The 27,517-nt window shown below is 44.7% G+C and overlaps 1 protein-coding gene across 4 annotated transcripts in view; it reads left to right on the top strand.

The window, feature by feature from the left end:
• The window catches only part of MAST3 (microtubule associated serine/threonine kinase 3), a 163,974-nt gene that overhangs the window by 68,936 nt on the left and 67,521 nt on the right, over positions 1 to 27,517 (top strand). For 3 of the 4 annotated variants that reach the window (XM_063455581.1, XM_063455582.1, XM_063455583.1), the window contains exon 1: positions 23,480 to 23,961. The exons of the other annotated variant lie outside the window; for it this stretch is intronic. In XM_063455581.1, coding sequence (XP_063311651.1) covers positions 23,879 to 23,961 — 83 coding nt within the window. In that variant the 5' untranslated portion in view covers positions 23,480 to 23,878. Of the gene's footprint in view, positions 1 to 23,479; positions 23,962 to 27,517 lie in introns of those variants that run through there. 4 annotated transcript variants of the gene reach the window in all.

Consider the following 27,517-nt stretch of genomic DNA (forward strand, 5'->3'; position numbering starts at 1 on the left):
ACCGCTGAGACCCATGAACACCACATAGGGGCTCGAGCTTTACCGGATAGGACACACACAGTCCAACACTCTACCTACCTGCGGCAAACCCCCATGGAACGGTGTCGATCCCTCCCTGGCCCTTCCTACCTCCCCCCCCCACCCCACTTGACCTACTACTATTTTTCGTTTTAACCCCCCTCTCCCTTCCCCCCCAAACCTAGTGACCGATCAAGCATGCAATAAACGACCCATCTTAGGGAACAGAGGCCACACAAAAGTGAGCCCTAAAAACAGTGACACTAAATGCTCAAATGACCGAATCACTAAAGACATAGACGAGGTGGGAAAAGGCATGTATTGCATAGGTACTGAACAGCCATCTGCTCCACGGAGCAGCATGACCACCCTCGGAAACTTATATCACCTGAAATGTACCATGCACTACCACCACATAAACCCCCTATACCTCATGTTATGCTTTTATATGTTATTTAACAAAAAAAACCAATACACCTGACAAGCTGGTGAACCATTATAGCAATAAATCCTTCCTTGTTATAAGCAGCAGAAACCATTTAAGCGTTAATACTGAAGACAACTAGTCAGCCACAGCAGGACTTTCTGTAATAGACAGCTTCTTATAGCATAGTGCAAATACAGCGGTTAGAACCTGAATACACCAGCATAGAATGAAAGTTAACTGTTTGAAATACGTACACCGACATCTAGCCATAAACTACCTAACTACTGGTCTTGTCTTGTTTTGTTTTTTAAAAAAAGTGCAGTACCTATTGCTTACATGTACCCAATGTTTAAAATGCTATGTAACTCTGAACATATCACTGCTTACGCCTGTAACTAATTCTGCATTCAAAAATAAAGAATTTAAAAAAAAAAAAACCTCCGCTATGTCCGTCGGCTTCGATTTGATCGTGCCGTCTGAGTGTCGTATGGCCGTGATATGGGACCGTTCCTTTCTAGGACGAAGTGTCCTGGCTAGGAGAGTGTCCATCTTGTTCGCCTTTTCAAAGAAGGCGCGTTTTGACCACACCATGGACCTAGCCGTGTCGTCCAGTAGCAGGGTACGGATGTTTCGTCTCACTGCTTCTAATTGTCTGTAGAGCTCGCCATTCGGGGTCGTTTGATGTTTCTGTTCGAGGGTTCTTAGTTGCCCTAACAGGGCCTCCAGTTTTTGATGTTTCAGCTTTTTCTTCCTGGTAGCTAATTTGATCATTATTCAGCGCACCACAGCCTTATGTGGTGCCCATACCGTACTAGCCGACACCTCCGGGATGTCATTCACTTCAAAGTATTCTGCCATCTCTTTCCTGATCCGTTCCACCGTTTCAGGATCTCTTAGCAAGGATGGATTCACTTTCCAAGTCCATGGCGTTGCTACGCACAGATTGCCGAGAGTGATGGAGACGTCTGCGTGGTCTGACCATGATATGTTACCTACCTGTGACCCCACCGTGCAGAAGACACCCGCAGCATTCACCAAAAAGAGGTCAATACGTGAGTATGTGCCATGAGGGGCTGAATAAAAAGTGTAGTCCTTGGTTCCCGGATGGTGGGCCCTCCACACATCCACCATCCCGGTTTCGGAAATAAAGTCCTTGAGTAACTGGTCCTGTCTACCTCTCCCTTGGGACCTTGGGACTCCATCCTTTGTACTCCTGTCCAACGCCAGGCTCGGGGCTGCATTAAAATCTCCTCCCATGATGACCATGCCTCGTGGCAATGCTGAGATTTTATCCCTTAACTCGTGCCAGAAACTGGAGTTCGGTTGGTTCGGTGCGTAAATATTTATCATATCTATGGCATGGGAATGCAAGGTGCCCAACACGATAACGTACCAGCCCTCCGGGTCAATTCCTTGGGAAGTCGGTTGGAATGGACAGCTGCTAATAATAAGGATGGCTACTCCGTTGTGTTTGCGATGGGACCTAGCCTCGTATGTTCCCGCATAAGTGCGATCTCACAGTCTGAACTTGGCTTGCTTAGGAATATGAGTCTCTTGTAGGAACGCAATATCCGATTTCATTCTCTTTAGTTCTTTGAACATGAGGCGGCGCTTATTCGGGCCGTTAAGGCCGTTTACGTTTAACGAAGTGATCTTAATCTCCATTGTGTGGAATTCCGCTCTCTACTGTTTGACTTCGTGTCCCTTGGTCCCCTGGCTCGTCCATGTCAGTTGGTCTCGCCTCCCCGAAGATACCACTCCCGTTCCGTACTATCGGGCCCATGTCAACCCAAAAACTTTCTCCCTCTGGGAAGACTCCCCCGCCCCCTAGGAAAAAGGAAAAGAAAGGAAAAAGAAGAGTCAAAGGAAAGTAAGATAATGATTGAAAAGAGAACAACCTGGGCATCGCCGATGGCCAAGAAATCTGGTCTTACCCATCGCCAGATGTGTGTGGGGCACACGTTCCCACATCTCCTCTATAATCACTCTGGGAGGAGCTGTGGAACCCAGAGCCCCATCCCATACCCGCCTTTCCAACTCATAATTGACCTTCAAGTGTCAAAGTAATACTTGTTTCCATGGACCCCCTATGCCACTAACCTCACTCGGCCATCATTCGGGGCAGATTTCCATGAGGGCATTCGGTTGCAGTACTCCCAATTGATTGCGTCCCCTGGCGCGTGGTGCCACCCCTATTCGGTCAGCGCCTACAATGCCAAACTTTCCATTTTGGGATAATCCCTCGGGCACCAAGCCCCGATGTGACGTCAGAGACCGTCTCCTAGTGCTCAATGTCCCGTTCTGCCCCGAGAGACCATATCGATCCCGGAAGCGGTGAGAAACCTCTTCTTCCATAACAATATTTACAAAAGATCTTATTCCATTTTCTGCAACGAAACAGTGGCCCGCTTTTTTCCCCTGTGGGAAGTATTCATGTGAGCCGTGTTCCAAGGTATCTAATCTGTAGTCCCGGTCGCTACCCCAACCTACACATCTTTGGGGGGTGAGGATCGACGGGGTAGTAAGATGGACACACCCCACTCCCTATCATGAATAACGGTTACCCCCTAACCTAATGACTCCTTTCTCCCATAGGGCCTATCCCTCCCTCCCAGAGCCAAAGTACCCTTAAAATGACATAGTTAAATTAGGGAGGCAGGGCCAGGCACACCGGGATGAATACACGGCCCACCGAGCACGTTGCGCCCCCCCCCACCCCTGTCCGTCCGTCCCGCCTCCGTGAGAGAACCCATCGCCTAGCAGGCGGCGCTACCAACCGGGAGCACCCCCCGCCACAGCAGGGAGGGGGAAGGGAGGGAGAGGGGGCAGAGGCCATCAAGCACTCCCCGTTCCCAAGCATCCATTACCCCGTGAAGGGTTAGAGTAAGAGGGGGCTGTAGAGTTCGGATGGGAAGTTCCCGCCCCCTGCTATCAGTGGGCATGCAAAGCTAAAGCCACGAAAAAACACAAATACACTTTTTTACTCCTTTTCTTTTTCTATTTCTTTTTCCCTGGCCTCTTACCCAGCTATCCCCACCCAAGAGAAGTCCTGGAGGCTAGTGAACAGTCCGCCGGTTGCGACCATTGAAGGTGTTATACCAAGTGCAGAAATTGTGAACACATTATCAAATACCAACTATGCGCATTATGGAACTGGTTACTTCGCAGATAACATAACATAGCAACGTACAAGAGATCAACCCCCCTACCCTGTAACTACAATTAAAGCCGAGTGCAAAGTGGGAAGTAGTGACAATATTGGGTGCGGCAATCCCGCCCCCTCCCTACCCCCTCCAAGAAAGCCGTTTAGTGAAACAAATTATGTTCCCCCGTCCCATCCCCTCCCACCATCCACATGAGCAACTGTACATAAAATTTACATCGTGTTTTTTATTTTCTCTTCCCCCTCTTCTCTCCCTCCCCCCTGCCCGTCGTTGTTTTTCTTTTCTTTTTTCATTTTCCCCTTTTTTATTTATTTATTTATTTATTATTACATTTATTTATTTTTCTTGTTTTTTGTAAATTAAGCTGTTTGGGGGGGAGCATACATAAACATACTACAGTTCAACCCAAGGAGGAGAAATAAAGACCGGGAGATATACCAGGCTCATGAGGCAAAAAGAAAGAAAAAAAATCAAAAACAAAAAAAATCAAAAAAATTACAGAGCAGGGCCTTATATCCCTTTGTGTACCCGACGTCGTATAGTCTATATATAGAACGGTATCGTCAAGGCTTCCATGGGGAGTATGGCCTCTCTGCGCAAGCCACAAGCCACCGTAAGCTCCATTTCAAAGCCCGAAAAACCCGGTTCCCCAGCCAGCCGGCAAGGGACATTACAGAGGGTCTGCTGCAATATCGTTCCTAAACCACCCGTGTGCTCCGTCCGGAGCCACTGCCCTCACCCTCCCCTCCCAAAAGTAGATTGAGGCCTTCTCGCCGCGGGAGCATCGGTGGAAGCGGGGTAAGCAGCGGCCCGCTGTAGCCGTGGTAGAGGACCCCCGCCATTCGGCAAGCACACATGTTCCCCAGCAGTGAAGCATACGAAAAAACCTGGGCACCCCACCCAAAACCCGCTTAACAAGGATAGTCCAGCCAAATGTGAGGCCATAACCCTGTCCCTACCCACAACTCGGCGCTTCATCGCCCTACCCCTTGAGATGGCCTGAAAACCCCGGTAAGTAAAGGCATACAATAGCCTCCACTTCAACGGTGGCCTCTTCCTCCCGATTCTTGCCATTCCGTCCGCAGCAGGGGCAAGTCCACTGGGCCCAACGCCAGGGTGGGAAGGTGTGTGGGAGGTTCGATTCCCAAGCTTCAGAACAGGCGTTGGGGATCACCCCCTAGCAACAGAACATGCACTCGGTCTCCCTGGAAGGCGAGGAGTTTGAAGAGGAATCCCCAAGCGTTCCTCACGCCCGCGCCCCTGAGGGCCTCCGTCACTGGCCGCCAATCCCTTCGGCATGGAGCGTAGAAGGGGCCAGGTCTTGATAGAGGGAGACCTGGACGCCACCATATCTGACGGGTCCCTCTCGGCTTTTCTTCATCAGCCCTTCTTTAGTGCGGTAGTGCAGGAACCTGACTATTACATCTCTTGGGGCATTTCCTTCTGCTCTCTGTGCACGCATTGCCCTGTGCACCCTTTCCATATGCCAATACTCCTCCGGGAGGTCCGGAAGGAGAGGCCTCAGAACGGTAAGTACGAGCTCTTGCAGGGTTTCGTCTTTGTTTTCTGGCAGGCCCCTTATGCGGAGATTGTTCCTGCGTGACCGGTTTGCCATATCCTCCATCGCGAGGTCGGCTTCAACTGCTTGCGCAGTAAGGTTGTTAACCCGGTCGACCACCGCATTGTAGGCCTGAGCTGTAGCATCCATCCGCTCCTCTAACTTCGCGGTCCGTTCCCCCAGGGCACCTATGTCAGCCTGTAGGACCACCGTTGATCTGGCGATTTCACGGGCCAAATAGGTCCGGACTTCCGCCAGTTTAGTCAGGATCGTGTCCTGGTCAGCGGTAGAGGCCTCCCTATTCCCACGAGGTGAGGCCTGCGACGATCCTCCGTCGCCATCTTGGCTCTCTGGCCGGCCTTGCTTAGATGCTGTGAGGAGGTCCAGGACAGAACCCCCAGAGTCCGACCCCTTCTTTGCCTGCTTTTTTGGGATTCTCTTCTCCATGATAAGGGGTAAGCAGGGGAGAGAAAAAATAGCTTTTAGGTTGCTTTTGTCAGCTTCTAGGGCTCGATCAGAGCGGAGCTCTAGGGAGACACGTCCAGTCTTCTCGACGGTCAGGCCACGCCCCTCCAGATGGGTTACTTTCAAAGTTAATGTTGGACTATTTTTAATATTTGTAATGTTCAACTAGAGTTTCTAGCAGCCCATATCCTGTGTACTGAGCAGCAATGGGTACCAGCTTATCACAGTGCCTATTGCAGGTATAAATTGTGTGACTTCGCTCCCATGCTCGGACTGAGTATTACCACCAGGTTAGCTCCATCGATAACTTTGGATTCCAGTCAGTCACAGCCAAAGGTACATATCAGTCTCTTCGGGTGGATACGATATTCTTTGAATCCTATCGCGGTCCTCGAAGAGAGATTATACACATTTCGTCCAAACCATTAGCCAGGGCTCCCAGTCTTGTTTTGAGGGGTTCCTCAATCCCTAGGAAGGTAGCGCCCCCCCGCCCTCCTCATTGGGTATCTTCAGATTCCTCCTCACCTCCCAACATCCTCTCCAAAAGTGCTGTTATTGGTGGTTGGGGGACTGAGCAACACTGGATAAAAGATTTACCGGATCCTGGCACAATTATTAGCCAATAGATCTCCCTCTCATGCCAAACACAGCCCATAGATGGTGATAACAGACCACTCTCTACTGTTTTAGTTTAGAAATCTCTTAGCTGACACCAGCACTGATATTATCTCAGGGAAATTATTAGGATTGTTTTAATATTTGATTTAAGATTAGGATTATCAGATTTACTAAATTCCTAGCAATATATATGTTTAACCACAAATTTTTTAATAGACCTTGGAGGGGGTGGGGGCAGCATATTAATGCACAATAGACAATAATTGAGATACCTTGGATACAGTGGCGTACCTACCACGGTTGCAGGGGTCACGGCAGAGACCAGGCCCCTCATTGCAGGGGGCCCGGCCACAGCCACGACCCCAGGCCGCCTAGATGCCACCCCCTCCGTGTTCCCCCTGTCAAAGTGGGGCCCAAGAGGTGGCCCGCTGGCCATGTAATGGACCCCCCCGGCGGGCAGCAGAGTTCCTGTGACACGTGGCGATGGAGCTGTGTTCTCTCTGCTCTTTCGCGCGCCGTTTGCTGATGCTGGGAGCCGGAATTTGACATCATATTTCGGCTCCCGGCATCAATAGACAGCCTGTGAGGGAGCAGAGCAGAGAGAACACGGCTCCCTAGCCGCGTGTCACAGGAACTCTGCCGCCCGCCGCACTGAAGCCCCACTGGACATACACTTACATACACTGAAATGGTAAATCTTATATATGGCACTTTTGCTTCACAGGATAGTGACAAAGCCATACATTGGTGGTATTGTTGTACTCAGAAGATGCATTTGAAACACAATTGATGGTTTTGTCAGGCCCTGAGTTTGATGGAACAGTCATGATTTCAAGGTCCTGTCCCGCCATCCCTGGTTTGTTCCCTGCTGACCTGCTTTTCGGGACACCAAGAAATGGTTCCTAAACCGTATAGCTCGAGCACAGATGCCTAGATGCAGAATTTTATTTTGTGTTCCCCCCATGTGGGTGTGGTCATCTTACTAACCCCTCCCCTTTGCAACGATTCCACCTCTCTATCTAGACACACACTCACTGACCGTCACAAACTCTCACACTCACTGATTTGACACACACTGACAGAAACATTGACACACATGCTGAATGACATACACAAACTCACTGATTTGAAACACTCGCTGACAGACACACACATACTCACTGACAGACACACATACACACACTGACAGGCACTCTCAATGACAGACACACACTCTCACTGATTTAAAAATGCTCATTGGCAGACACACATACACACTGACAGAAAAAGCCGGACTTAGGCCGTTAGGTCGCCCTATGAGAAAAAATCCACACAGTTCCCCACTGCCCTACCTAAAGGCATTTCAACATCTAAACAATATATCTTGGACAATATAACTGATCTGAAAAGAAATTAATTGGATATTCTTTTTTCATTTCAGCTGTTTTAGAATATTAGTCCTTACCATGCCAATAGATTGGAATAAACATTTGTGTGTAACTTCACACGTCCTCAACCCCTTCTACGTTTTTCCTGATTCTTCATAAATCCCTTCTTTCCATCTTGTGTGTCCCATTTACTTTTACATTTTTTGTATTTTTTTTTATGATTCTTTATTTCAAAGATTTCAAAGATTTTGTTTTTGTGGGGGTGGGGGGGGGAGGTACAGAAGAAAAAAAAGGGTTAAGGATAAAAATGTCAAGCGTACATCTTACATAACAATCATTTCGTTCCATGGTTGTCGTCCGGTAGTGTGAGTTGGATCCCAGTAAGTTGTACAACCTTTGTAGCTTAGGTGTATATGGATGCATTTAGTAGACTTTAACACATGGATTGTAAGCGTAGCACATTTGAAAATTGTCACTTGTCGTGTGGGTTTTTGAGTTGTGTGTTGTGTCGGTAAATGGGGTATGTTTGCGCAGGTCGGGGCGGTCCTATCTCTTCTTGTGGTGGGTTTGTGGGGTGCTTCGGGGAGTTCTGTGCTTTGTCTGCGTTGGACCAAGTTCAGAGGTTGTTGTGCCGTTGCGTGTGGATTGTTATCTGGGAGAGGGGCAGGAAAGAAGAAGAAGAAAAAAAACTAAAAAAAGGGGGGGAGGGGGTAGGACAAGAAGAGGGAAGTGCTGGGTGGGTGGACGGGGGGCGGGTTCGAGTTGGGGACTGGGAACTCGAATATCCAGGGTTCCCAGATTTTGTCGTAGTGTCTAGTGGTGTCGTGTATTAGGGGCAGAGCGTTTGTCCATATTCCTAGCGTTTTCCACCTTGCATTTTATTATGTCTAGGGTAGGTATGTCTGGTCTTCCGCATCTCTCAGCTATGTCTCGTCTTGTGGCCAATGCCACCTTTTCGATTAGCTTATTTCGCGCTCTTGGAATGTTGGCTAGTGGTTAGGAGAGAAACCACACCCATGGGTCTAATGGGACTTCGGTGTGTAGGACCTTGGATACCAAGTGTGCTATTTGTGACCATACCTGTGCCAACTGTGTGCATTCCCACCAAGTGTGGAAATAGTTTCCCTTAGAACCACATCCCTTCCAGCACAGGTCCGTGTCTTTTATTCCCATTTGTTTTAGTCTCAGGGGAGTGAGGTACCACCGAAAGAGGGTTTTGTATGCCTGTTCTTTGTGGTTTACACATATAGTTACAGTGGCCTCCCATATGTCTTTCCAGGTTGATTGATCCTCGGCTGGTCTTATGTCCCTCTCCCAAGCCGACATGTAGGATAGTGCATTTTCGGTGGGCTTGTTCGTGATGAGGGAGTATAGAGTGGAGATCTGTCCTGTTTGGATCGGTGTTTGTATGCTCGTTTTTTCAAGGTAGGTCTGTGTGCTAGTGCCCGCTTGTTTGTTGGAAGGGACTTCCAAAAAGCTTCGAATTTGCAGATAACGAAAATGGTCGAATGTTGTGAGTGGGGTATTTTGAGGGAGTTCTGAGAATGGAATTAATTGTTGGCTCCGGAAGAACTGGTGTAGTCTCACTAGATCGTTGTCTTCGAAGTGTTCGGGGGACATGCCCGGTGGGAAACTAGCGTTGCGTACGACCGGCGTGAGTGGGGAGGGCGTGGATATGAGGGAGTGTGTGGTAGTTATTTTTATCCCATACTCTTATGGAGGTGTGGAGGGCTGGGGTCGTTTTAGGCATTGGGTGTCTGTCTCCCTTGGGTACCCAGATGTATAGGGAAGGGAAATCTCTGCCGAAGATAACGTATTTCAAATTGACCCATCTTTTTATTCAGTAGGGGGCATGTAGATGTTGTACTTGCGTGAGCTGGGCGCGTGGAAGTACTGTATAAAGTTGGGGAGCCCTAGACCACCCCGCTCTGTTTGGGACGTATAGGGTTGACCTTTTGATTCTGGCTCGTTTGTTAGCCCAGATGAACTTTTCCACAGACACCGGCAGGGCCTTGAAGTCCGGTATCGAGATAAGGATTAGCCTCCCCAGCCATGAGATTGAGTTCTTGTCTGTTTCTTAATTCCTTTTAAACGCTTTTTTTGCCCCCCACATAAAGTCACATGCATAAATGCCTAGACATGCAATCACATATACATATGGACATAACCATAATCGCAAAATGAACACATCAATATTGAATAAAAGGGACTGCACTCCAGTCACAGAATTCCATTTCTTTTGAATGATATAGAAGGCAAGGAGGTAACCACATCTCCAGATATACACTCCAGCACTCTGTGTTCTAAATCACAACATACATAATTACACAATTACACACACTTCCCCATGCATACCTAGACAGTCACACACAATACACCAAGGCCGGTGCAAGGATTTTTGGGTACACAGGCGAAGATTATTTCCCCCCCTAACCTGTCTCTTAGTGCCCCCCCATCCTCCTCCTGTCCCTTAGTGTTCCTCTCCCCCTCTCCCCTGCCCTTAAGTGTTCCTCTTCCCCCCTTACCTGTCTCTTAAAGCCCCTCATCCCCCTTAGTGTCCTTCTCCTCTCCCTTCCCTCTCTTTTAGTGGTTCCTCCTCCCCTTAAAGTTAATTTCCCACCCCTCACCCTTAGTGGTCCTTTTCCCTTTCCTCCCCTTGTCCTTTAGTGTTCCTCCAACGCCCTTACCTGTCTCTTAGTGCCCCCCCCCCATCCCTCTCAGAGTTCCTCTTCCTTCTCTTTTAGTGTGTCCCCCCTCTTCCGCCTGTCCCTTAGTGTTCCTCTCTCTCCACTCCCCGGTGTGCCTCCTACCTCTGTTGTAGAGTGGCCGAGTGGAGCGGACCATGGTACAGGAGCTTCTGTTTCCTGTACCCGGCCAGACTGACAGGAAGTGCTCTCTCAGTGAGCACTTCCTGTCAGTCTGGCCGCATGCAGGAATCAGAAGCTCCTGTACCGCGTTCCGCTTGGCCATGCTACACTGAGGCCAGGGTCTCTAGTGTCTAGTGTTGGGGAGGCAGGCATTCCTTCCTGCTTTCCCTATGTGCAGTAGCGGCTCTAGACTTGGTGACGCCCTCTTAAATAATTATCTCTGGGGGAGTTTCTAGGGTTGGGAGGTTTTCAAGGCTGCATTCTTAAGCAGCCACTTACTCTCCTGAGTCCTACCGTGTTCCAAGCTGCAACACTCTTCCCTGCAGCACCTGCATCATTCTAATGCTTGGTCACAAATGCCCCCTCAAATGACCCTGGTGGTCTGGTGGTATCCTATATCAGTTCCCTGGCTGTCTGGTGGTGCAGAGCAGGAAGCACACATCCTGTTGTTTCAGATCATTATACCCACTCCTTCGCTGCTCCAGCTTTCAGTGTTGAGTCAGAGCACAGGCTGAGAATCTCTGAGCCTGTGCTCTGATTCACTAACTCAGCACCGGAACCACGAGGCAGAGGATATGATCTGACTGCACTTACTGCTGGTACGCACTTGTGGACCGCCAGGGAATTGTTTAAATTTAATATGCTGGTGTCCCCAACTTGCAAACTGTGTTGGCCGCCGGGCACCTCTTTTGTCATGGCGCCATGCGTGACCGCACAGCTTGCACACCCCAAAGGCTGGCCCTGCTGACAGACACACTGGCACTCACTCTCAATGACACAGACACACACTCACTGACAGACAGATACACACATTCACTGACAGACAACCACTTACTTGACAGACACACTCGCTGACACACACACAAACACTGACAGCTACACACTCAATGACAGACACATTTATTGACAGACACATACACTCACACACACACTTACTGACAGACTCTCACACACACACTCACTGACAGACACACACACTCACTAACAGACACACACACACACACACTGACAGACACGCAAACTCACAGACAGACACATGCACACTTACAGTCTTGCACACACACTCACAAATTATTAGCATTGCTTGTTGCTCCTACCTTTAGGGTCCAGTGGCTTTCATGATCTTCTGCTCCTCTCTCCACCCTCATACTGTTTAGTGATGCGGGGCCGGAATAACATCATATTTGGCTTCCGGGATCACCACAGATGACGTGCAAGGGAGCAGAGAGGAGCAGAAAGATTATCAGTACAGTCAGCCATGGATTCTTCTCCACTCCGGCATATTACTGCGGAGTAGGCACCTGTCCATTGTGACTCTGGGATAAGCAAGTTCCTACTCTGCCTTGCTAAATAAATGCCGCTCCATGGGCGGCCTTAGGTGGCTGACAGACACACACACACTCACTCACTGACACATACACTCACTCACTGACAGACACAGACACTCACTGACATACATTCAATCACTCACTGACAGATACATACACTCACTGACAGACATACACTCACTGACATACATACACTGACTCACTGAGCAGTATATGTCAGGATACCTGTCTCTTCAAGGCGTTGTTCTGCCTTCAATCTGAGTAATGAGAGCCATTCCCGTGTCACTTTAATTGAGCTGTATAGTTCCTGCATCTTTCATAGTACTTGGTACATTTTCACTTGTAGTCAGGACGTCACGGGTTCTCCTTGCATCAATTCAGACGCAGAACACTTGTCCAGTAGCACCTATTGTAGACTGAAGCACTGCATCGTTGTTTTCCATGTTTGCTCGCGCTCATTCTGGCGTCGCACACATGAGTTTGAAAAGTAGGATTTCTCCCTAGGGTATTTGTACTCCAAGCTTTTCAGTGTTAATTGCCCTGTTGAGCTTCTAGTGTACCTGAGAGCGTGTTATATTGTCCTTTGATCATTTGGTCTTGACTTTATTTAGTTTGACTAATCTGGACTTCTGTTATCTTAAGTCCTGTCTTGTTTCTCATTTTGTCACTTTCTGTACTCCTTGACCTCAGCCTGTTCACGATTATTCTTGTTGAAGTTGCAGACATTATGTTTTCTATTCAGTGCTTGCCCAGCCTTTCTAAAGTCTAGTATGCACTTCTATTCTGGTTCTACTTAGGTTTGAGTGTTGGGGTTAGTTCTGCCAGTATAATCCCTGTTTAAGGATTAATTATGGACATATTTCACTTGTCATCCATATGGAAGTAGGTCTATTGAACAATTGATAGCATGAAGGAAAAAAACTCTCAGTTGTGAAGACTGTAGGCACAATGAAACAATATCGATGAAATATTATTCTACTAACGCTGTGTATCAAACATTCAGTGATATCCCCACCAAAGGACACCACTGAGGGTAAACGTAGATCTAGATTTATAAAGGCCTTCATGTAAATCAACTAAAATATGAAGTTTCGAAGGAAAATAAATAATATTAAAAATAAATAAATAAAACAACATCACCAGCATGTTTTGCCTGTATCTTAGCATTTTTTCCCCCTTGAATATGTGTGACACCACATGATGCCCATTATATACCAGTTAAAATATTTATTATTCTGGGATCTAGGGGAACATTATCAATTTGAAGGCTTACCTTTTGGATAAAGTTTGGCTCCAATAGTCTTCTCACAACTATTAGTCAATCTGATAGCCTTTCCGAGAGAACAGTATATTTAGCTTTGTCATTACTGGATAACATTCTAATAGTAGCTCAATCGGCAAGTCAAGCATGTTATGACACTCTGATTATTACTCAGGAACTCATTAATCCTGAATGGATAGATTTCACACAAAAAAAATCACAAATGCTTCAGAACAGATTGTATTTCTTAATAGATACTCTTTAAATTAATATGGTATCTCTCTATACTTAGAAAAGTGCCAGAGAATAGAAAAGAAAATCCTTCAGATGCAGAAAAATAATTTCCAGACAGGAAAATAAGTCATCTGGGTTCAATGACTTCTTCCATAGGTCTCACAAAAGAGACTGATTGCCACATAAGTGATCTTCAGTGGTGCTTCCTAGCTCATTTCAACACAGAAGAAGAAGAGTGGGACCAACTCATCATAATCTTAGATGAGATCAGAATAAACATAAATTGTTGGAAAGGAAGAGAAGAATCTACATACCTTTAGAACATGATCCAAAATGGGAACTGGTGACTACAGACACAAATACATGAGGAAAGGGGGGGCGGGGCCTGACTACCAAGGTGGCCGGACGTGCTCAGTGAGTGCTCCCATGCCAACGAGCACAAATCGGGATACCCAGAGAGATCCGACCAGGTTAACGGCTCAAACCGCCCAGTACCGGGTGCAGGACCTTAAGGGGCACACGGTGATACCTGTCCCACGACGACAAGCCACGGGAGCATCTTTACCGGCCATGCGGCCTACACTGGAGCGGAGCCTGGGGCAGAGGGGAGGCGGCCGATCCCTCAGCACAGGTCCAGCTCACACGTCCTACTCGGAGGTTACCCCGCTGCCCCCCCCCCTGGACCGGCGGGGGATATCCCGGTCCTCGCTGGGGACGGTAACCCCCACAATGCGTATCCACAAAGCGACGAAACTCCCGCAAGCACGGGAACACAGAAGCGCAGACAAGATGGCGGCGAGAAGAAATGCTCTCCCCACACCGCCTAAATGCACTCTAACATTCTTCTACCGACTCCGCAACAACCTCTGGCTCCACACAAAAGGTCGGCACCTTAAACGAGCACTGCAGAATGTAGCGGCGTGGATCCGCCCGGCTACCCGGCGCCTCCTGAGTAGTGGCCCGTTCAGAGCCCTCAGACAACGCCTTCTCCGGAGCTCCCCACAGCGGGTAAAGCTGGCAGGCCTCCCAAGCACCGGCCGTCACTCTCCTGAACACCAAGATGGGACCAAGCCTGCACACCTAACCTGCCACTCGGCAACACCGGATTCCTCCGGCCAAAGAGACAAAACCCAGCAATCAAGTCTTCGAGAGAAAGACCGAGAGACTTGCCAGAAGGCATCACAGCTTCCACCTGGCGGCGGACCCGGACGGGATACAGCGAGACAACACCCAGGGAGACGAAATCAGCGGAGAGCTCCTTCACGACCCACTAGGGACATAAGTGGACCCCCAGGTGGGCTCGAGACCCAGAAGAACTGCCTGACAGAGCGCCAGCGTTTCCCAGTATCAGGGGTCGGCTGAACTTTAACTGGACTTACCTGTTCGTGCCAGAGTCCTGCAAACACTATGTACTTTTGCCTATGATCTACCCTGATTTATTACATGCTTAGGAGCCCTTGCTTTAACTTGACTCTTATGACCCTCTACAGAATGTCTATATATGTTTATCCATGCGTAACTAATCAGGCAAGCAACAACACTGCAAGTGTATCTTGCTAGTTAAAAACCTACTGTTTAACTACTTAACACAATCTCACTGGAGCCTAACGAATTCTTAACTAGAAATCTTAGCATACTTAATACTCACTACGAGTGTCTTATTAATTACCTTACTAGTGGCATTTAATCTGCTATAACCACGCTAGATGAACGGCTAGCAAATCCTTGTGAATTTTAAAAGGTCTCAGGGACCCACTGCTTAGCAATATCTGACAATCCTGATGCATAACTTAACCTATCTTTTTATTTTTCTATTTTTATCTTGTTTCAAGCGTTGAACATTCCTTTAAGCTACAGCGCATGCAGTTGACCCCTCATGTTAATATATTAAAATGTGCAAAGTACCTAAATACCCCAATGTTATTAATGTCATTAAAACGTGTGTGGAATGCCGTCGGGGTACCACACATTCACTGTTATACCTTCATGCACTACAAAAATAAAGAATTAAAAAAATAAAAAAATAAATAAAAAAAAAATACATGAGGAAAGCGAGCCTGCTACAACTGAATGGACAGATAAAGGGTATGTCATCTCCATTATCAATCTTTCCCATCCAACCTTCTTGCTCCCACAATCCCAGGCGTCTCTTTGACACATTTAACTCTCTTCTTCACCCTGCTGTGTCCACCCCCCCCCCAAACTAACCTTATAGCCGATAGCTTTGCATGCTACTTTACCAACAAGATTGAACAGCTAAGGAAAGAATTCTCCCCACGTTACCGTTCCTACCCTTCAGACTTTCTCCCCGGCTATTGAACAAGCCCCACCACTTGCCCGCTCAATCCTGTCCCATCTCACCTTATCAGATCTCTCTCCCCTTGTCTTGTGCCTTCCTTCAACTGCTCTCTCTTCCGGTGTTGTCCATACTGACCTTAAACATGCCACTGTAGTACCTATCCTGAAAAAAAAAACATCTATTGACCTGTTCTCCCCCTCTAACTATCATCCCATATCCCTGCTCCCTTTTTCCTCAAAGCTTCTGGAAAGACTTGTCTTTACCCGTATATGTCTCACTTCCTTAATTCCAACTCTCTCCTTAACCCTCTTCAATCTGCTTCCACCCTCTCTACTCTACTGAGACTGCTCTTATCAAAGTTACTAACAACCTAATCGCGGCTAAATCCAAAGGCCACTACTCCACACTAATTCTTCTTGACCTCTCTGCTGCTTTTGACACCGTTGATCATGCTCTCCTTCTTCAAACTCTTCAATCACTCGGTCTCTGTGACTCTGGCCTCTCGTGGTTTTTCTCTTATCTATCCAAATGCTTATTCAGTGTCTCCTTTTCTAATTATACCTTCTTCCCTCGTCCTGTCTCAGTTGAAGTCCCCCAAAGCTCTGTCCTGGGTCCCCTTCTATTTTCTCTTTATACTGCCTCTCTTGGTAAACTTATTGCCTCTTTTGGATTCCACTACCACCTGTACGCTGATGACACCCAGATATATCTCCTCCCTGGACCTCTCCCCTGACGTCCTGCAACATACTCGTTTTCCTGGCTCTATACGGTCCTTGGGTCCCCTTCACCCCTTGGGCTCCCCTCCTGCCGGGCTCTAGGGTGACCTTTATTTCCGGCGCTGGGGACTCTCCTCCTCCTTTCCCATGAACGGCTGAATGCACATGCGCCAAGAGACGCGTACGCATTCAGCCAGTCTCATAGGAAAGCATTCTTAATGCTTTCCTATGGACGCTGGCGTCTTCTCACTATGAAAATCACAGTGAGAAGCGCGGAGGCGCCTCTAGCGGCTCTCATTGAGACAGCCACTAGAGGCTGGATTAACCCATTTGTAAACATAGCAGTTTCTCTGAAACTGCTATGTTTACAGCAGAAAGGGTTAATCCTAGATGGACCTGGCACCCAGACCACTTCATTAAGCTGAAGTGGTCTGGGTGCCTATAGTGGTCCTTTAAACTCAATCTCTCTAAAATTTAGCTCCTTGTCTTTCCTCCTCCTAATACTGATCCTCCTCTTTCGCTCTCCCTTCAAGTTAGTGGTATTCACATAAGTCAATCCTTGCAAGCGCGCTGTCATGGTGTCATACTTGATTCTGGCCTCACCTTTGAGCCTCACATCCGGTATGTTGCCAAATCCTGTATAATCCATCTTAAAAAAATAGCCTGCATCCGCCCCTTTCTTATGCAAAATGCTACCAAGGAGCTTGTCCATGCTCTAGTAATGGATTATCCATGGATTATTGTAACCCTCTCCTAATTGTGTATTGCCCCGCTACAGTCTGTAATGAATGCTGCCCCAGACTGACTTTCCTCTCTAGTTAGTCTTCTCACACCTTACCCCTCTATCAGTCCTTACATTGGCTTCCTGTATCCTATAGAGTTCAGTTCAAAGTGCTAACCCATACCTTTAAAGCACTGAACATTTTTAGCCCCTCTTATATCTCTTCACCGATCCATAGGTATGCCCCTTCTCGGTCTCTGCTCTGCCCATGACCTTCTCCTGTCCACTGCTTGCACCTGAACGGCCAACTCAGGCTTGCAGGACTTCTCGCAGGTGTCTCCCTTCCCATGAAATAGCCAGCATACCACAATCAGACTCTCCCCTTGTCTTCAATCATTTAAGAAGTGCCTTAAAACCCATCTCTTTAGGAAAGCTTATGGCCTCCTAGAGTAACCTTTACCTCACATACCTGTCTCTTGCTCTCTCCAAAAAAGTAGCACTTTACTCTCTCCTCCAGCTCTGCTTCACTCCCAACTTATTTGATTGTTATTTCCCGTCCTAATGTGTTTTATACCCCACCTCCTATAGACTGTAAGCTCGTTTGAGCAGGGTCCTCTTCAACCTATCGTTCCTGTAAGTTTTCTTGTAATTGTCCTGTTTATAGTTAAATCCCCCCTCTCATAATATTGTAAAGCGCTACGGAATCTGTTGGCGCTATATGAATGGTAATAAAAATAATAATAACAAAAGTCAAAGCATTAACACCCTCAGATCAGAGTACAAGTTTCTGCCTTATGAGCTCTCACTCACACATAGTGGGCGTCAGATCAGGTAATGCAAAGGTTTTCAAGGCTCTTATTCATATCAGATTACTTCCAAGACGTTTTATCCTAAATTGGGTCTTCCAACAACTTTAGAATGCCTATCTAAATCACATTTTAAACCTAGCCTGTAAATTTCTATTTTCTTGTTAAAAAGTTTTTATGAAAGCTATTACTACTGCTAAAACATTTTTGGAAATCCAGTCCCCAGTCAAGAGAAGAACCATGAGGTAGTTATTATATGTCCAGTTCCTGAATTTCTCCCTAAGGTTGTATTTAAGTTTCACTTATCCCAATCCTATCTTCCTTTTTTCCAAATCTGACCTCAGAGGAAGAAACCAAGTGACATCTTCTAGATGTTCTAAGATATCTTAGAAGATATTTGGATCAAACTTTGGAGTTCTGCAAGACTTCCCAGCCTTTTGTCATTTCTTATGTTCAAGGAACAGTGAACCAGCCTCTAAGGCATACGCGTCGGCAGGATCTACAGATTCTCCTCATCTGAAAGCTAACTCAACTAGGCCTGTGTCTACCTCTTTGGCATCTATGGGAAAGGTATGGGTAGAAAACATTGCTACGCAGCATCATGTTCTTCTAAAAACAATTTAGTCAAACACTACCATCTAAATGACCGTTCCATTGAGCAGTGCTAATTTTGGCAGCAAATTTCAATTTAGTTTTAGTCTTAGTCTTTTGACTAAAAAGCTATTTTAGTTTTAGTTGTATTTTAGTCATGTGAATTGTTTTATTCAACTAAATCTCTAGTAGATTTTAGTTGACAAAACTAAAATCTAATGGGTTTAGTTAAAGCCTCTTATCTGTCTTTTAGTATTTAATGCTTTTCATTCTTGGAAACAATTCCTTTTCAATTACACAGTTGTATAAACAAACAAGGACACTACCATAAAATATTACATACAAATATATACATTCAGCTACATAGAATTCTGATGCGATGTAGGTAACCTACATTATATACTTTACCCAGATGGCATCAGAATATAACATAACACAACAAACATTTAACAATACTTGGAGGTAACAGGAAGTAGTAGCAATGGGCGGGTTATCTAGGGCGATCTTTAAACTTAGATATCATATTATCAGAATGATGAGTATACTTTCTATCATTATTTAAGTATAGAGCTCCTCTTTCCATTTCGAACTAAATTTACTATATAGGAACCGTGTCCTATATATTTTACACAACTGGTATCAGGATGATTAACATTAAACAATATTTAAATAAGAGAAGAGAAATAGTTAAATCAACTGAAACAGTCTTTGATTTTGGATATCCAATTATCAAAGTGATGAATATGTTTTCTGCCATTGTTAGAGTAAGCAACTCCTCTTTCCATTTCGAGCTGGTATAATAATTGGGTTATAAACTGTCTACTGTCAGGTGTATGAGTTTGTTTCCAGGTTCTTGCTATTAATATCTTCGCCGCTATAAAAGAGTGGATAGTTAATATTAGCTGATCTTTTAGGAGTCTGTCCCATCTAAGGTGAAGTAAGCCCGTATGTGGGTATTTTTTAACTTTAATGTTAAAAAAACTCTAAGAAAGAGTAAATTGAATCCCATAAGTTAGACATTTTTGGGCAACTCCACCATACATGTAGCATATCCCCTTCATGCTTGTGGCATCTCCAACATAGAGAAGAATTAGATGTGGATATTTTAGCTAATCTCGTTGGAACTAAGTACCACCTGTGATAAACTTTAAAAAAAGTTTCTATTAAGTTTAGACAATGTATATGTTTTCTCAGTATTTTCATGGGTGTACACCAGTCCTTATCAGTCAATACTATGTTGAGATCTTTTTCCCATTGTTTTTTGGCCGTGGGGTAAATGTCTGAATAAACTTGTCTGATCAGATCTGTAGCCAAGGAGCATATCGGTTTTGTTGTTTCCTTCTCAAAAATCTTATATACCAAGTTATTTAAACCGTTATCTCTTTTTAATAGATATTCATTTATAAATCCTCTAGCTCTGAAATAGGAGAATATCTCTGTATCAGGAATGTTTAAGTTAAATTTAAGATCCTTAAATGGCAGCAGCTTTTTATTTATTGACATAAATCTAATTTTTTGATTTATTGACATAAATCTCTCTTTCAGATCTCCATTTAGAGAGATTCATATCAGGGATAATCCTTTCAATAACTCTTATGTTTGCTCCTTCAATTATCTTTGTTGATATCTTGAGTAATTTTTTAATTCGTTGCCATTCTCCGATCAGATGAGATACGATCATAGAGTTGGCCTGCATTAAATGTGTATTATAATTAGTTATATCATCCCAAATCATAAGCGAAAGATCTTTCTCTTTTATCCTTATTGATTCTATCTGATACCAGGGTTGTTTTCTTGAATCAGAGCTATAAAACTTATGTATATGGGAGATTATGTTAGCGCTATATATATCTTTAATTAGTGGAAAGGCCATTCCTCCTTGATTAGTTTTTTTTGTTAAAATTTGGGATTTTATTCTTGGTGTTTTCCCTTTCCAGATAAAATTAGAAAAAGAATGTTGGAGCATGTCCAACCATGGTTTTGGAACTTTCAGTGGGATCATATTGAACAAATAAGTCCATTTGGGAATAACATATGCTTTTACTGTGTTGACTCTTCCCCATCATGAAATTTCCAAAGGGCGCCATTCCCTTAAAATCTTATTAGTATGTTTAAGTAGTTTTAGAAAATTAATTTCTAATATATTCTGAGGGTTCGCCGTAACCATAATTCCCAAATATTGGAAATCTTATCTTATCTGTCTTTTATCTCATTCCCCACCCCTCTGTGTCTCTTTGTGTGTCCCCCCAGGCCTCTCTGGGTGTCTACCCCTCAATCCCCTGTCTGTCTCTTTTGCCCCTTCCCCAGCCCATCGTGGCTCTTTGCCCCCCTCCCAGCCCCTCTGTGTGTCTTTCTCTCCATAGCCCCATTTGTAGGTCTCTTCCCCCCAGCACCTTGTCTCATTCCCCCCAGTACCTCCATGTGTCTTATTATCCCAGCCCTCTCATGTGTTTCATTCTTTCAGCCCCTCATGTGTCTCACTCTCCCAGCCCCCCATGTGTTTCAATCCCTCAGGCCCCCTTTTATCTAATTTCCGCTGCTCCCTCGCCCATGTGTCTTACCTGCGCCAGTGTTAATTTTGGTGGCAAATTTCAATTAGTTTAGTCATAGTCTTTTGACTAAAAAGCCATTTTCGTTTTAGTTGTATTTTAGTAATCTGAATTGTTTTAATCAAGTTTTAGTTGACTAAATCTCAGACATTTTAGTTGACTAAAATCTGACTAAAATTGTTAGTCGACAAAATTAACACTGCAGTAAAGGACTCCAAGTTTGGCAATATATGTCTATATTCTGCAGCAATATGGTGTCGTACCCTTCATTGACACAATGGTATAATCTCATCTGCTGCTATGGTTAGTCAGAAAAACAGAATCCAGACACTCTTTTCCTGCTTTTTCCATTACAGCATCACAGGATCCCTTCCCTCAGTTATATTGTTTTTTTTTTTCTATGGTTATAATGAGACCAATGGGAATTGGGAAGGAGGGAGATAGGGAATATTTAAATCTTAATTGTGTAATTGTATTTATAACTCCAGTCCTGTAGCTTAGGTGAATCTCCATCTGTGATGCTGCCATGGAAAATAATATTATGGTATATCTATTCAATCTTCTGGACTACTGTTCAGCATTACTGAATATGTTGACTCTTAAAATAATAATAATAATAATAGTAATAATAATAATATTAATAATAATAATAATAATAATAATAATAATATTTTAAGAGCCAGTGGGAGGTCCAAGGAGATATCTGACTGCCATTTTGGGATCAAGAAGGATTTTTTTCCTTGTTTGTTGCAAAATTGAAAGCATTTCAGACTAGGTGTTTTGCCTACTTTTGGATCAACAGCAAAAACAAATGTGAGAGACTGAACTTGATAGACGCATGTTTCTGTGTAATAGATTTTAAACTCCAGGAAGTACCCTCTTCACGCCTTGTATCTGTCAGTTTCTTTGTCAGTTGATTGCGGTTATATCCTCACTATATAATTAAGTGCTGCAGAACAAGCTAAATAAATGCTAATGATAATATCCACACAAACTTCCATTCTCTCCGACACACTAAGCTCAATATACCACATTTCTAGGAACACATAACAAACTATGACAGTAGGTATGCATTAATTATTGCAGCCAAATGTCCTTTTTATACTCGTCCTCAGAGGAAAATCTTATGTTATGGGCACCAAAAAAACGCGCGTGCACAGGGAGTCTCTTCACTACTGTTACTAAGCGTTCTACATAATTACACCACAAGGGTAGAACAACGCCATAAAACCATTATCAATTTTAAATATACCCCAGAGTCAGGAATAAAACCTCCCCTGAAAACCATAAAAACTAAACGACTTGTCTACTAGATGCTGCTCTAAAACTCTCTGGTAAAAAAAAAATTAAAAGTACTTTATAAAAAGCATAAAAGAAACATACAGGGTGAAAAAAAACACCATGTAAAAAGTCCAAAGTAAAATAAAAATTAAATAGATTTTTTTTGAAACAATAATACTTATGAGCTAAAAATAATAGCTAAAATATAATTTAATTACAATGTCATTTTATTAAACCGCTCTAAGCTATAATGCTTGCCAATAAAAAGCACACCAATATTCAACATATTATAGAAAATCTCAGAATAGGACACCAGTGCATAAATCCGTAATATGCCAAAAAGGAGATATAATGTAAATATTATAAAAAGACAAAATGTAGCAACAGTTATAATATAGGACAACAGTCTCCTAATAGAGCAGAGTCCACTCTGTAGTACTAGATGACAACAACAAAAAACTCCTGAAATGCAAACAGGGGGTCAAGAAAACCTGCTACTACAGTTCCTCTCCCGCACTGAAAGGGTTACTTGCAGTAAACCCGCCCCTGGTTACGTCACAGCCCTAGCTTCCTGCCGTTGAAGCCCCTCGTTAGTTTTGCCGGCGGGAGTAGGGCTTTTTCTCTGTTGGAAGGGAGCATTCGAATGGTTCTGGAATTAGAACGCGGCCAATGTTATCGCTGTCCCAGAATACCTGCACGAACCGCCTGCGTGCTTCGGGTCTGGTTTCGATATATCGATTGGAAGTAAGGCATTTTATTTAGAGGGGGGAGCTCCAGGATGTAGCACTTTCTCAGCGTGATGGGTCCAATGCAGCTAACGTAGGTAGCGGCGGTGCTCTAACATTACCATCACTCGCCGATGGGATCCCATTAAATGTTGGCAACATTTGGCAGACGTGGTAGGGGAATGGATACCATGTCCAATACGATAGCTGCCTGACCTAATGGTAGTGTGAGAGCCAGCAGGCATTGTGGCAAGTCCAAGGCCCAGTTACCCTCTCAAGCTTGGTGATGGTCCTCTGCTAAGTGAGCCTCTCCAGAGCTTCCTTTTCTGTACTGGCATCCAAAGTAGCTAACTAGATCATATCCTTCACACTTCTCAAATTAACAGTCTGTTACTCTAAATCCCTGCCCACATTGTTACATCCCCATCTTTTGTTTCTGCTCTCCACCACTTTTTTTTTTGTTGTGGGTGACCCCTAATGTGTAGTTTTTGTATTCCCCCCCCCCCCCCCCTTTATTTTATATTTTGTATATTTGAAGGATCAAATATTGGTACAGTTTCCTGTGAGAACATTTACAATCATACACAACATTCTTTGAATGTGACATCATGATAGCATATGCAGTTGTTCATAATCTGGAAGAATGTTTTTTTTTTTTTTAATCTTTTGGATATAAGTGACTCTTTGTCTGGGTAGAGAAGATTTATTTTCTTGAGGGGAAAAAAACCCTTTGTTGCTCAATGCCCTGGATTTTGTCAAAGGACCTAAACTTCTCTATATCAACGTTTTTTGTGATGGAGAAGTGGAAACATTCATGAAGACCCAAGAGTCCAATTTGGATTGACCATTAGCGTCTTCAGTTGACAGTAAAGCTGAGGAAAGGATGTCAGATCCTAGTTACTGGTCAGCGTTCCCTGGATGTAAGGCACACCTGGCTAAGGGTGCTTTGTTGAAGAGGTCCAAAAGGTAAACATTACAGTCATGGTGTGTAAAATTGCAACAGTCATATTATATCCGCTGTGCTTCACACAGAGAGTCACTGAAACCAGTCCTTTTGTATGAGAAGCATTCACATCTGATTGGTTTTGGGGAACAAAGAAGTGTGGAAGAGCACTCTCGTAGCTGTCTAATGGATGTCTGGGAGAGTGCACTATAAACATTTTATAAAAGTGCTAATTTTTTTTAGCAAAATTTGCATGTTTATAAATTGAGATAAAGATGTTAATTCCCAAAGCTACGTCAAAGCTCCGCCTACTATATCATTTCTACTCCGATGCTTTCCTGTAATGTTATCTCTGATTTAAAAGTTACCCACAAATGTCAGAAAAATACCTTAATCCCGCTTGTTCTGTAAATCTATGTACACGCAATAAACACGTTTTTTAGTTTAATTTGCTCTCCAAATATAAGTGATTACAATATGAAACTGGAGATAAGTCTCCTTGCAATAATCTAATCATAATTTCTAATGGTATATAAACCACATCAGTTCTGATATAACCGTTAGACTAATCTGGTTATTATTCTAAATCTGAAATCTTCATCTGGTTGCATATATTCAAGTTTATAATAACCAGCAAGAATGAGGCTTTACGTTTAAAGATTATGATTTCAATTGTCTTACTGACTAGTGATTTTAAATTGATTTCATTTCATTTAAATTCACTATGAACACTACTTTATAAAGTGTATATTGAATAAGCACCAGATGGTTTTAGTAGCCAAACAGAGATGCATGTAGTATTATCTGATCAGAATTCTTAACCAGCAGCACTACATCAGTAGAATGGTTACCCAGGAAACCTCTCTAGTGATACACTTAGCAGTGATCTTGTTACATATAAGATAAGTATAAGAGTTCTGTGTCTCAGTCTTGTATTTGTTTGGTTGGCAGGGGAAAGCTGGAAAGGGTGGCTGGGGGGCACTAGCCTACAGAGCTTCTGCCTTGCAGCACAATTCTTCTTGCGAATGAGGTGCATATTTTGGCTATCTGGCTACCTCCCTCTTATTTTTGTAGTTAAGGGCATAATTAAAGGACCACTCTAGGCACCCAGACGACTTCAGCTTAATGAAGTGGTCTGGGTGCCAGGTACCTCTAGGATTAACCCTTTTTTTTTATAAACATAGCAGTTTCAGAGAGACTGCTATGTTTATAATGAGGGTTAATCCAGCCTCCAAATCCTCTAGTGGCTGTCTCACTGACAGCCGCTAGAGGCGCTTGCGTGATTCTCACTGTGAAAATCACAGTGAGAGCACGCAAGCGTCCATAGGAAAGCATTGTAAATGCTTTCCTATGCGACCGGCTGAATGCGAGCGCGGCTCCTGCCGCGCATGCGCATTCAGCCGATGACGTCGCGATCAAGATGGAGAGGAGGAGGAAAGCTCCCCGCCCGGCGCTGGAAAAAGAGGTAAGTTTAACCCCTTCCTCTCTCCAGAGCCCGGCGGGTATGTTTTCCTGGCACTAGAGTGGTCCTTTAAGGATTTCGGATTGATGGATAAACTTTCCTATTTGTTACACCATACCATCTCACTTTTCACTTACAGGAATACATGTTTGTGTTCCTGATCCTATATTGTTAAAAACACTCTCTGCCCCCTCTCCCTTGCCTCCTAAATACAGTATACAGTAAATACAGTATAGTAAAATCTTACCTTTATTCCACTCTGCTGCTGCTGGCTCTGACCCTTGCCAATCAGCATCTCTATTTGGAAAGTTAAGTGTCTCCATGCAGAGGGTGGAGACACTGAAAGGCAGTACTGCATACCACTGACCCAGGAAGCACCTCTAGTAGCCATCTGAGCAATGTCCAGTGGAGGTATCTAGGCAACCTTCGGCTCTCCAGATGTTGTGGACTACATCCCCCATAATGCTCTTACACACATAATGCTGGCAAAGCATCATGGGAGGTGTAGTCCAAAACATCTGGAGAGCCGAAGGTTGCCTAGATACCTCCACTGGACATTGCTCAGATGGCTACTAGAGGTGCTTCCTGGGTCAGTGGTATGCAGTAATCCGGCCTAGGCTGTAATGTAAACACCTCATTTTCTCTGAAAAAATGCAATGTTTACTGCGAAAAGCCTAAATGGAATGATTCTACTCACCAGAACAAATACAGTAAGCTGTAGTTCTGGTGACTATAGTATCCCTTTAAATCTGGGAACTTTGATTATCATTCACTAATGATATTCTGCATTGAGTTTTTAATGTCAAGGACTATGGGGTAATATGAGACTTTCATCACTCAGGATGTGCTCCGGATGTCATTGGTGCCAATGACATTGTCACTGTTGAACAGAGTCTGCATCTCAACATGCAGAGATCTATATGACAAGTTACAAAGACACATGAAAATGGCCACAACAGCAATTCAAGATTAAAAGGACACTGTAGGCAGCACCCTGACCACTTTAGCTCATTGAAGTGGTCTGGGTGCCAAATCCCCCTTAACCCTGCGCACGTTGTTATTATTGCAGTTTTTATGAACTGCAATAATTACCTGCTGGGGTTAACTCCTCCTCTAGTGGCTGTCTACTAGACACTTCTGGGTGCTTACCAGGGGCTTCTGGGTGCTTAGAAAACTTTCCTCTCTCAACTAGGGCCACATTTAGTGGCCACGGGTTGGCTGATGAGCTGTAGCTCTTAAAGTGTGAGCTGCATACAGTCCTTTAAACCAGGGGTCCTCAAACTACGGCTCGCTGGCCACATCCGGCCCGCCAGGGTCCTAAACCCGGCCCAACCACTCAGGGCCACCCGATGGGCACTATATCTTTAGGGGCCTGGTCAGCGCTGCGGCCGTACAATAGCGCGACTGGACCCCTTTAAAAAAAACAAACAAAAAAAAACGCAGCCACCAGTACTGCTGGGAGGAAGTGACGGCCGGTGATCACTTCCTCCCAGCTCCCTCCACGCGGGAGGGAAGAGAGCCAGGCCGCAGGAACCACGCCGACTCCCATCAGCCACAGCCACCCTCCTGCAAAAAAGTAAGCAAAAGTATCTGTGTGTGTGTGTATGTCTATATGTGTATGAATGCCTGTGTGTATATAAAAAATACCCCTTTCTGTCTCATTAGAGATTTTTGCCAGAAGCTCAAGGAAGCAAGTTGAAGGGTCAGAGTAGGACCCGTCTAGGGGGGTCTGCCTTGATGCTGGCAGGCGGGCATTCCCTCCAGTGGCCATTGGAGTAACTAAATTACCTCCATTTGTTTAAATATACATAGGGATTGAGGAGAGAGCGCAGGTAACTTTTTTCTTTGGTTTTTACTACAGGTATCGGAGCTGATGTGAACTTTGGTCATTGCTGCCACCCAGGAGTGATGGGAGTGAGCGCAGGACTTTTCTTTTTCTATTTCTATGCCTGTGTGTGTGTATGTATGTCAGTGTGTGTGTGTGTGTGTGTGTGTATGTTAGTGTGTGTGTATGCATGCCTCTGCCTGTCTGTCTGTATGCCTCTGCCTGTCTGTCTGCGTGCCTCTGCCTGTCTGTCTGCGTGCCTCTGCCTGTCTGTCTGCGTGCCTCTGCCTGT

The sequence above is a fragment of the Pelobates fuscus genome, chromosome 5 (genome assembly GCF_036172605.1).
Source record: "Pelobates fuscus isolate aPelFus1 chromosome 5, aPelFus1.pri, whole genome shotgun sequence".
NCBI lineage: Eukaryota > Metazoa > Chordata > Amphibia > Anura > Pelobatidae > Pelobates > Pelobates fuscus.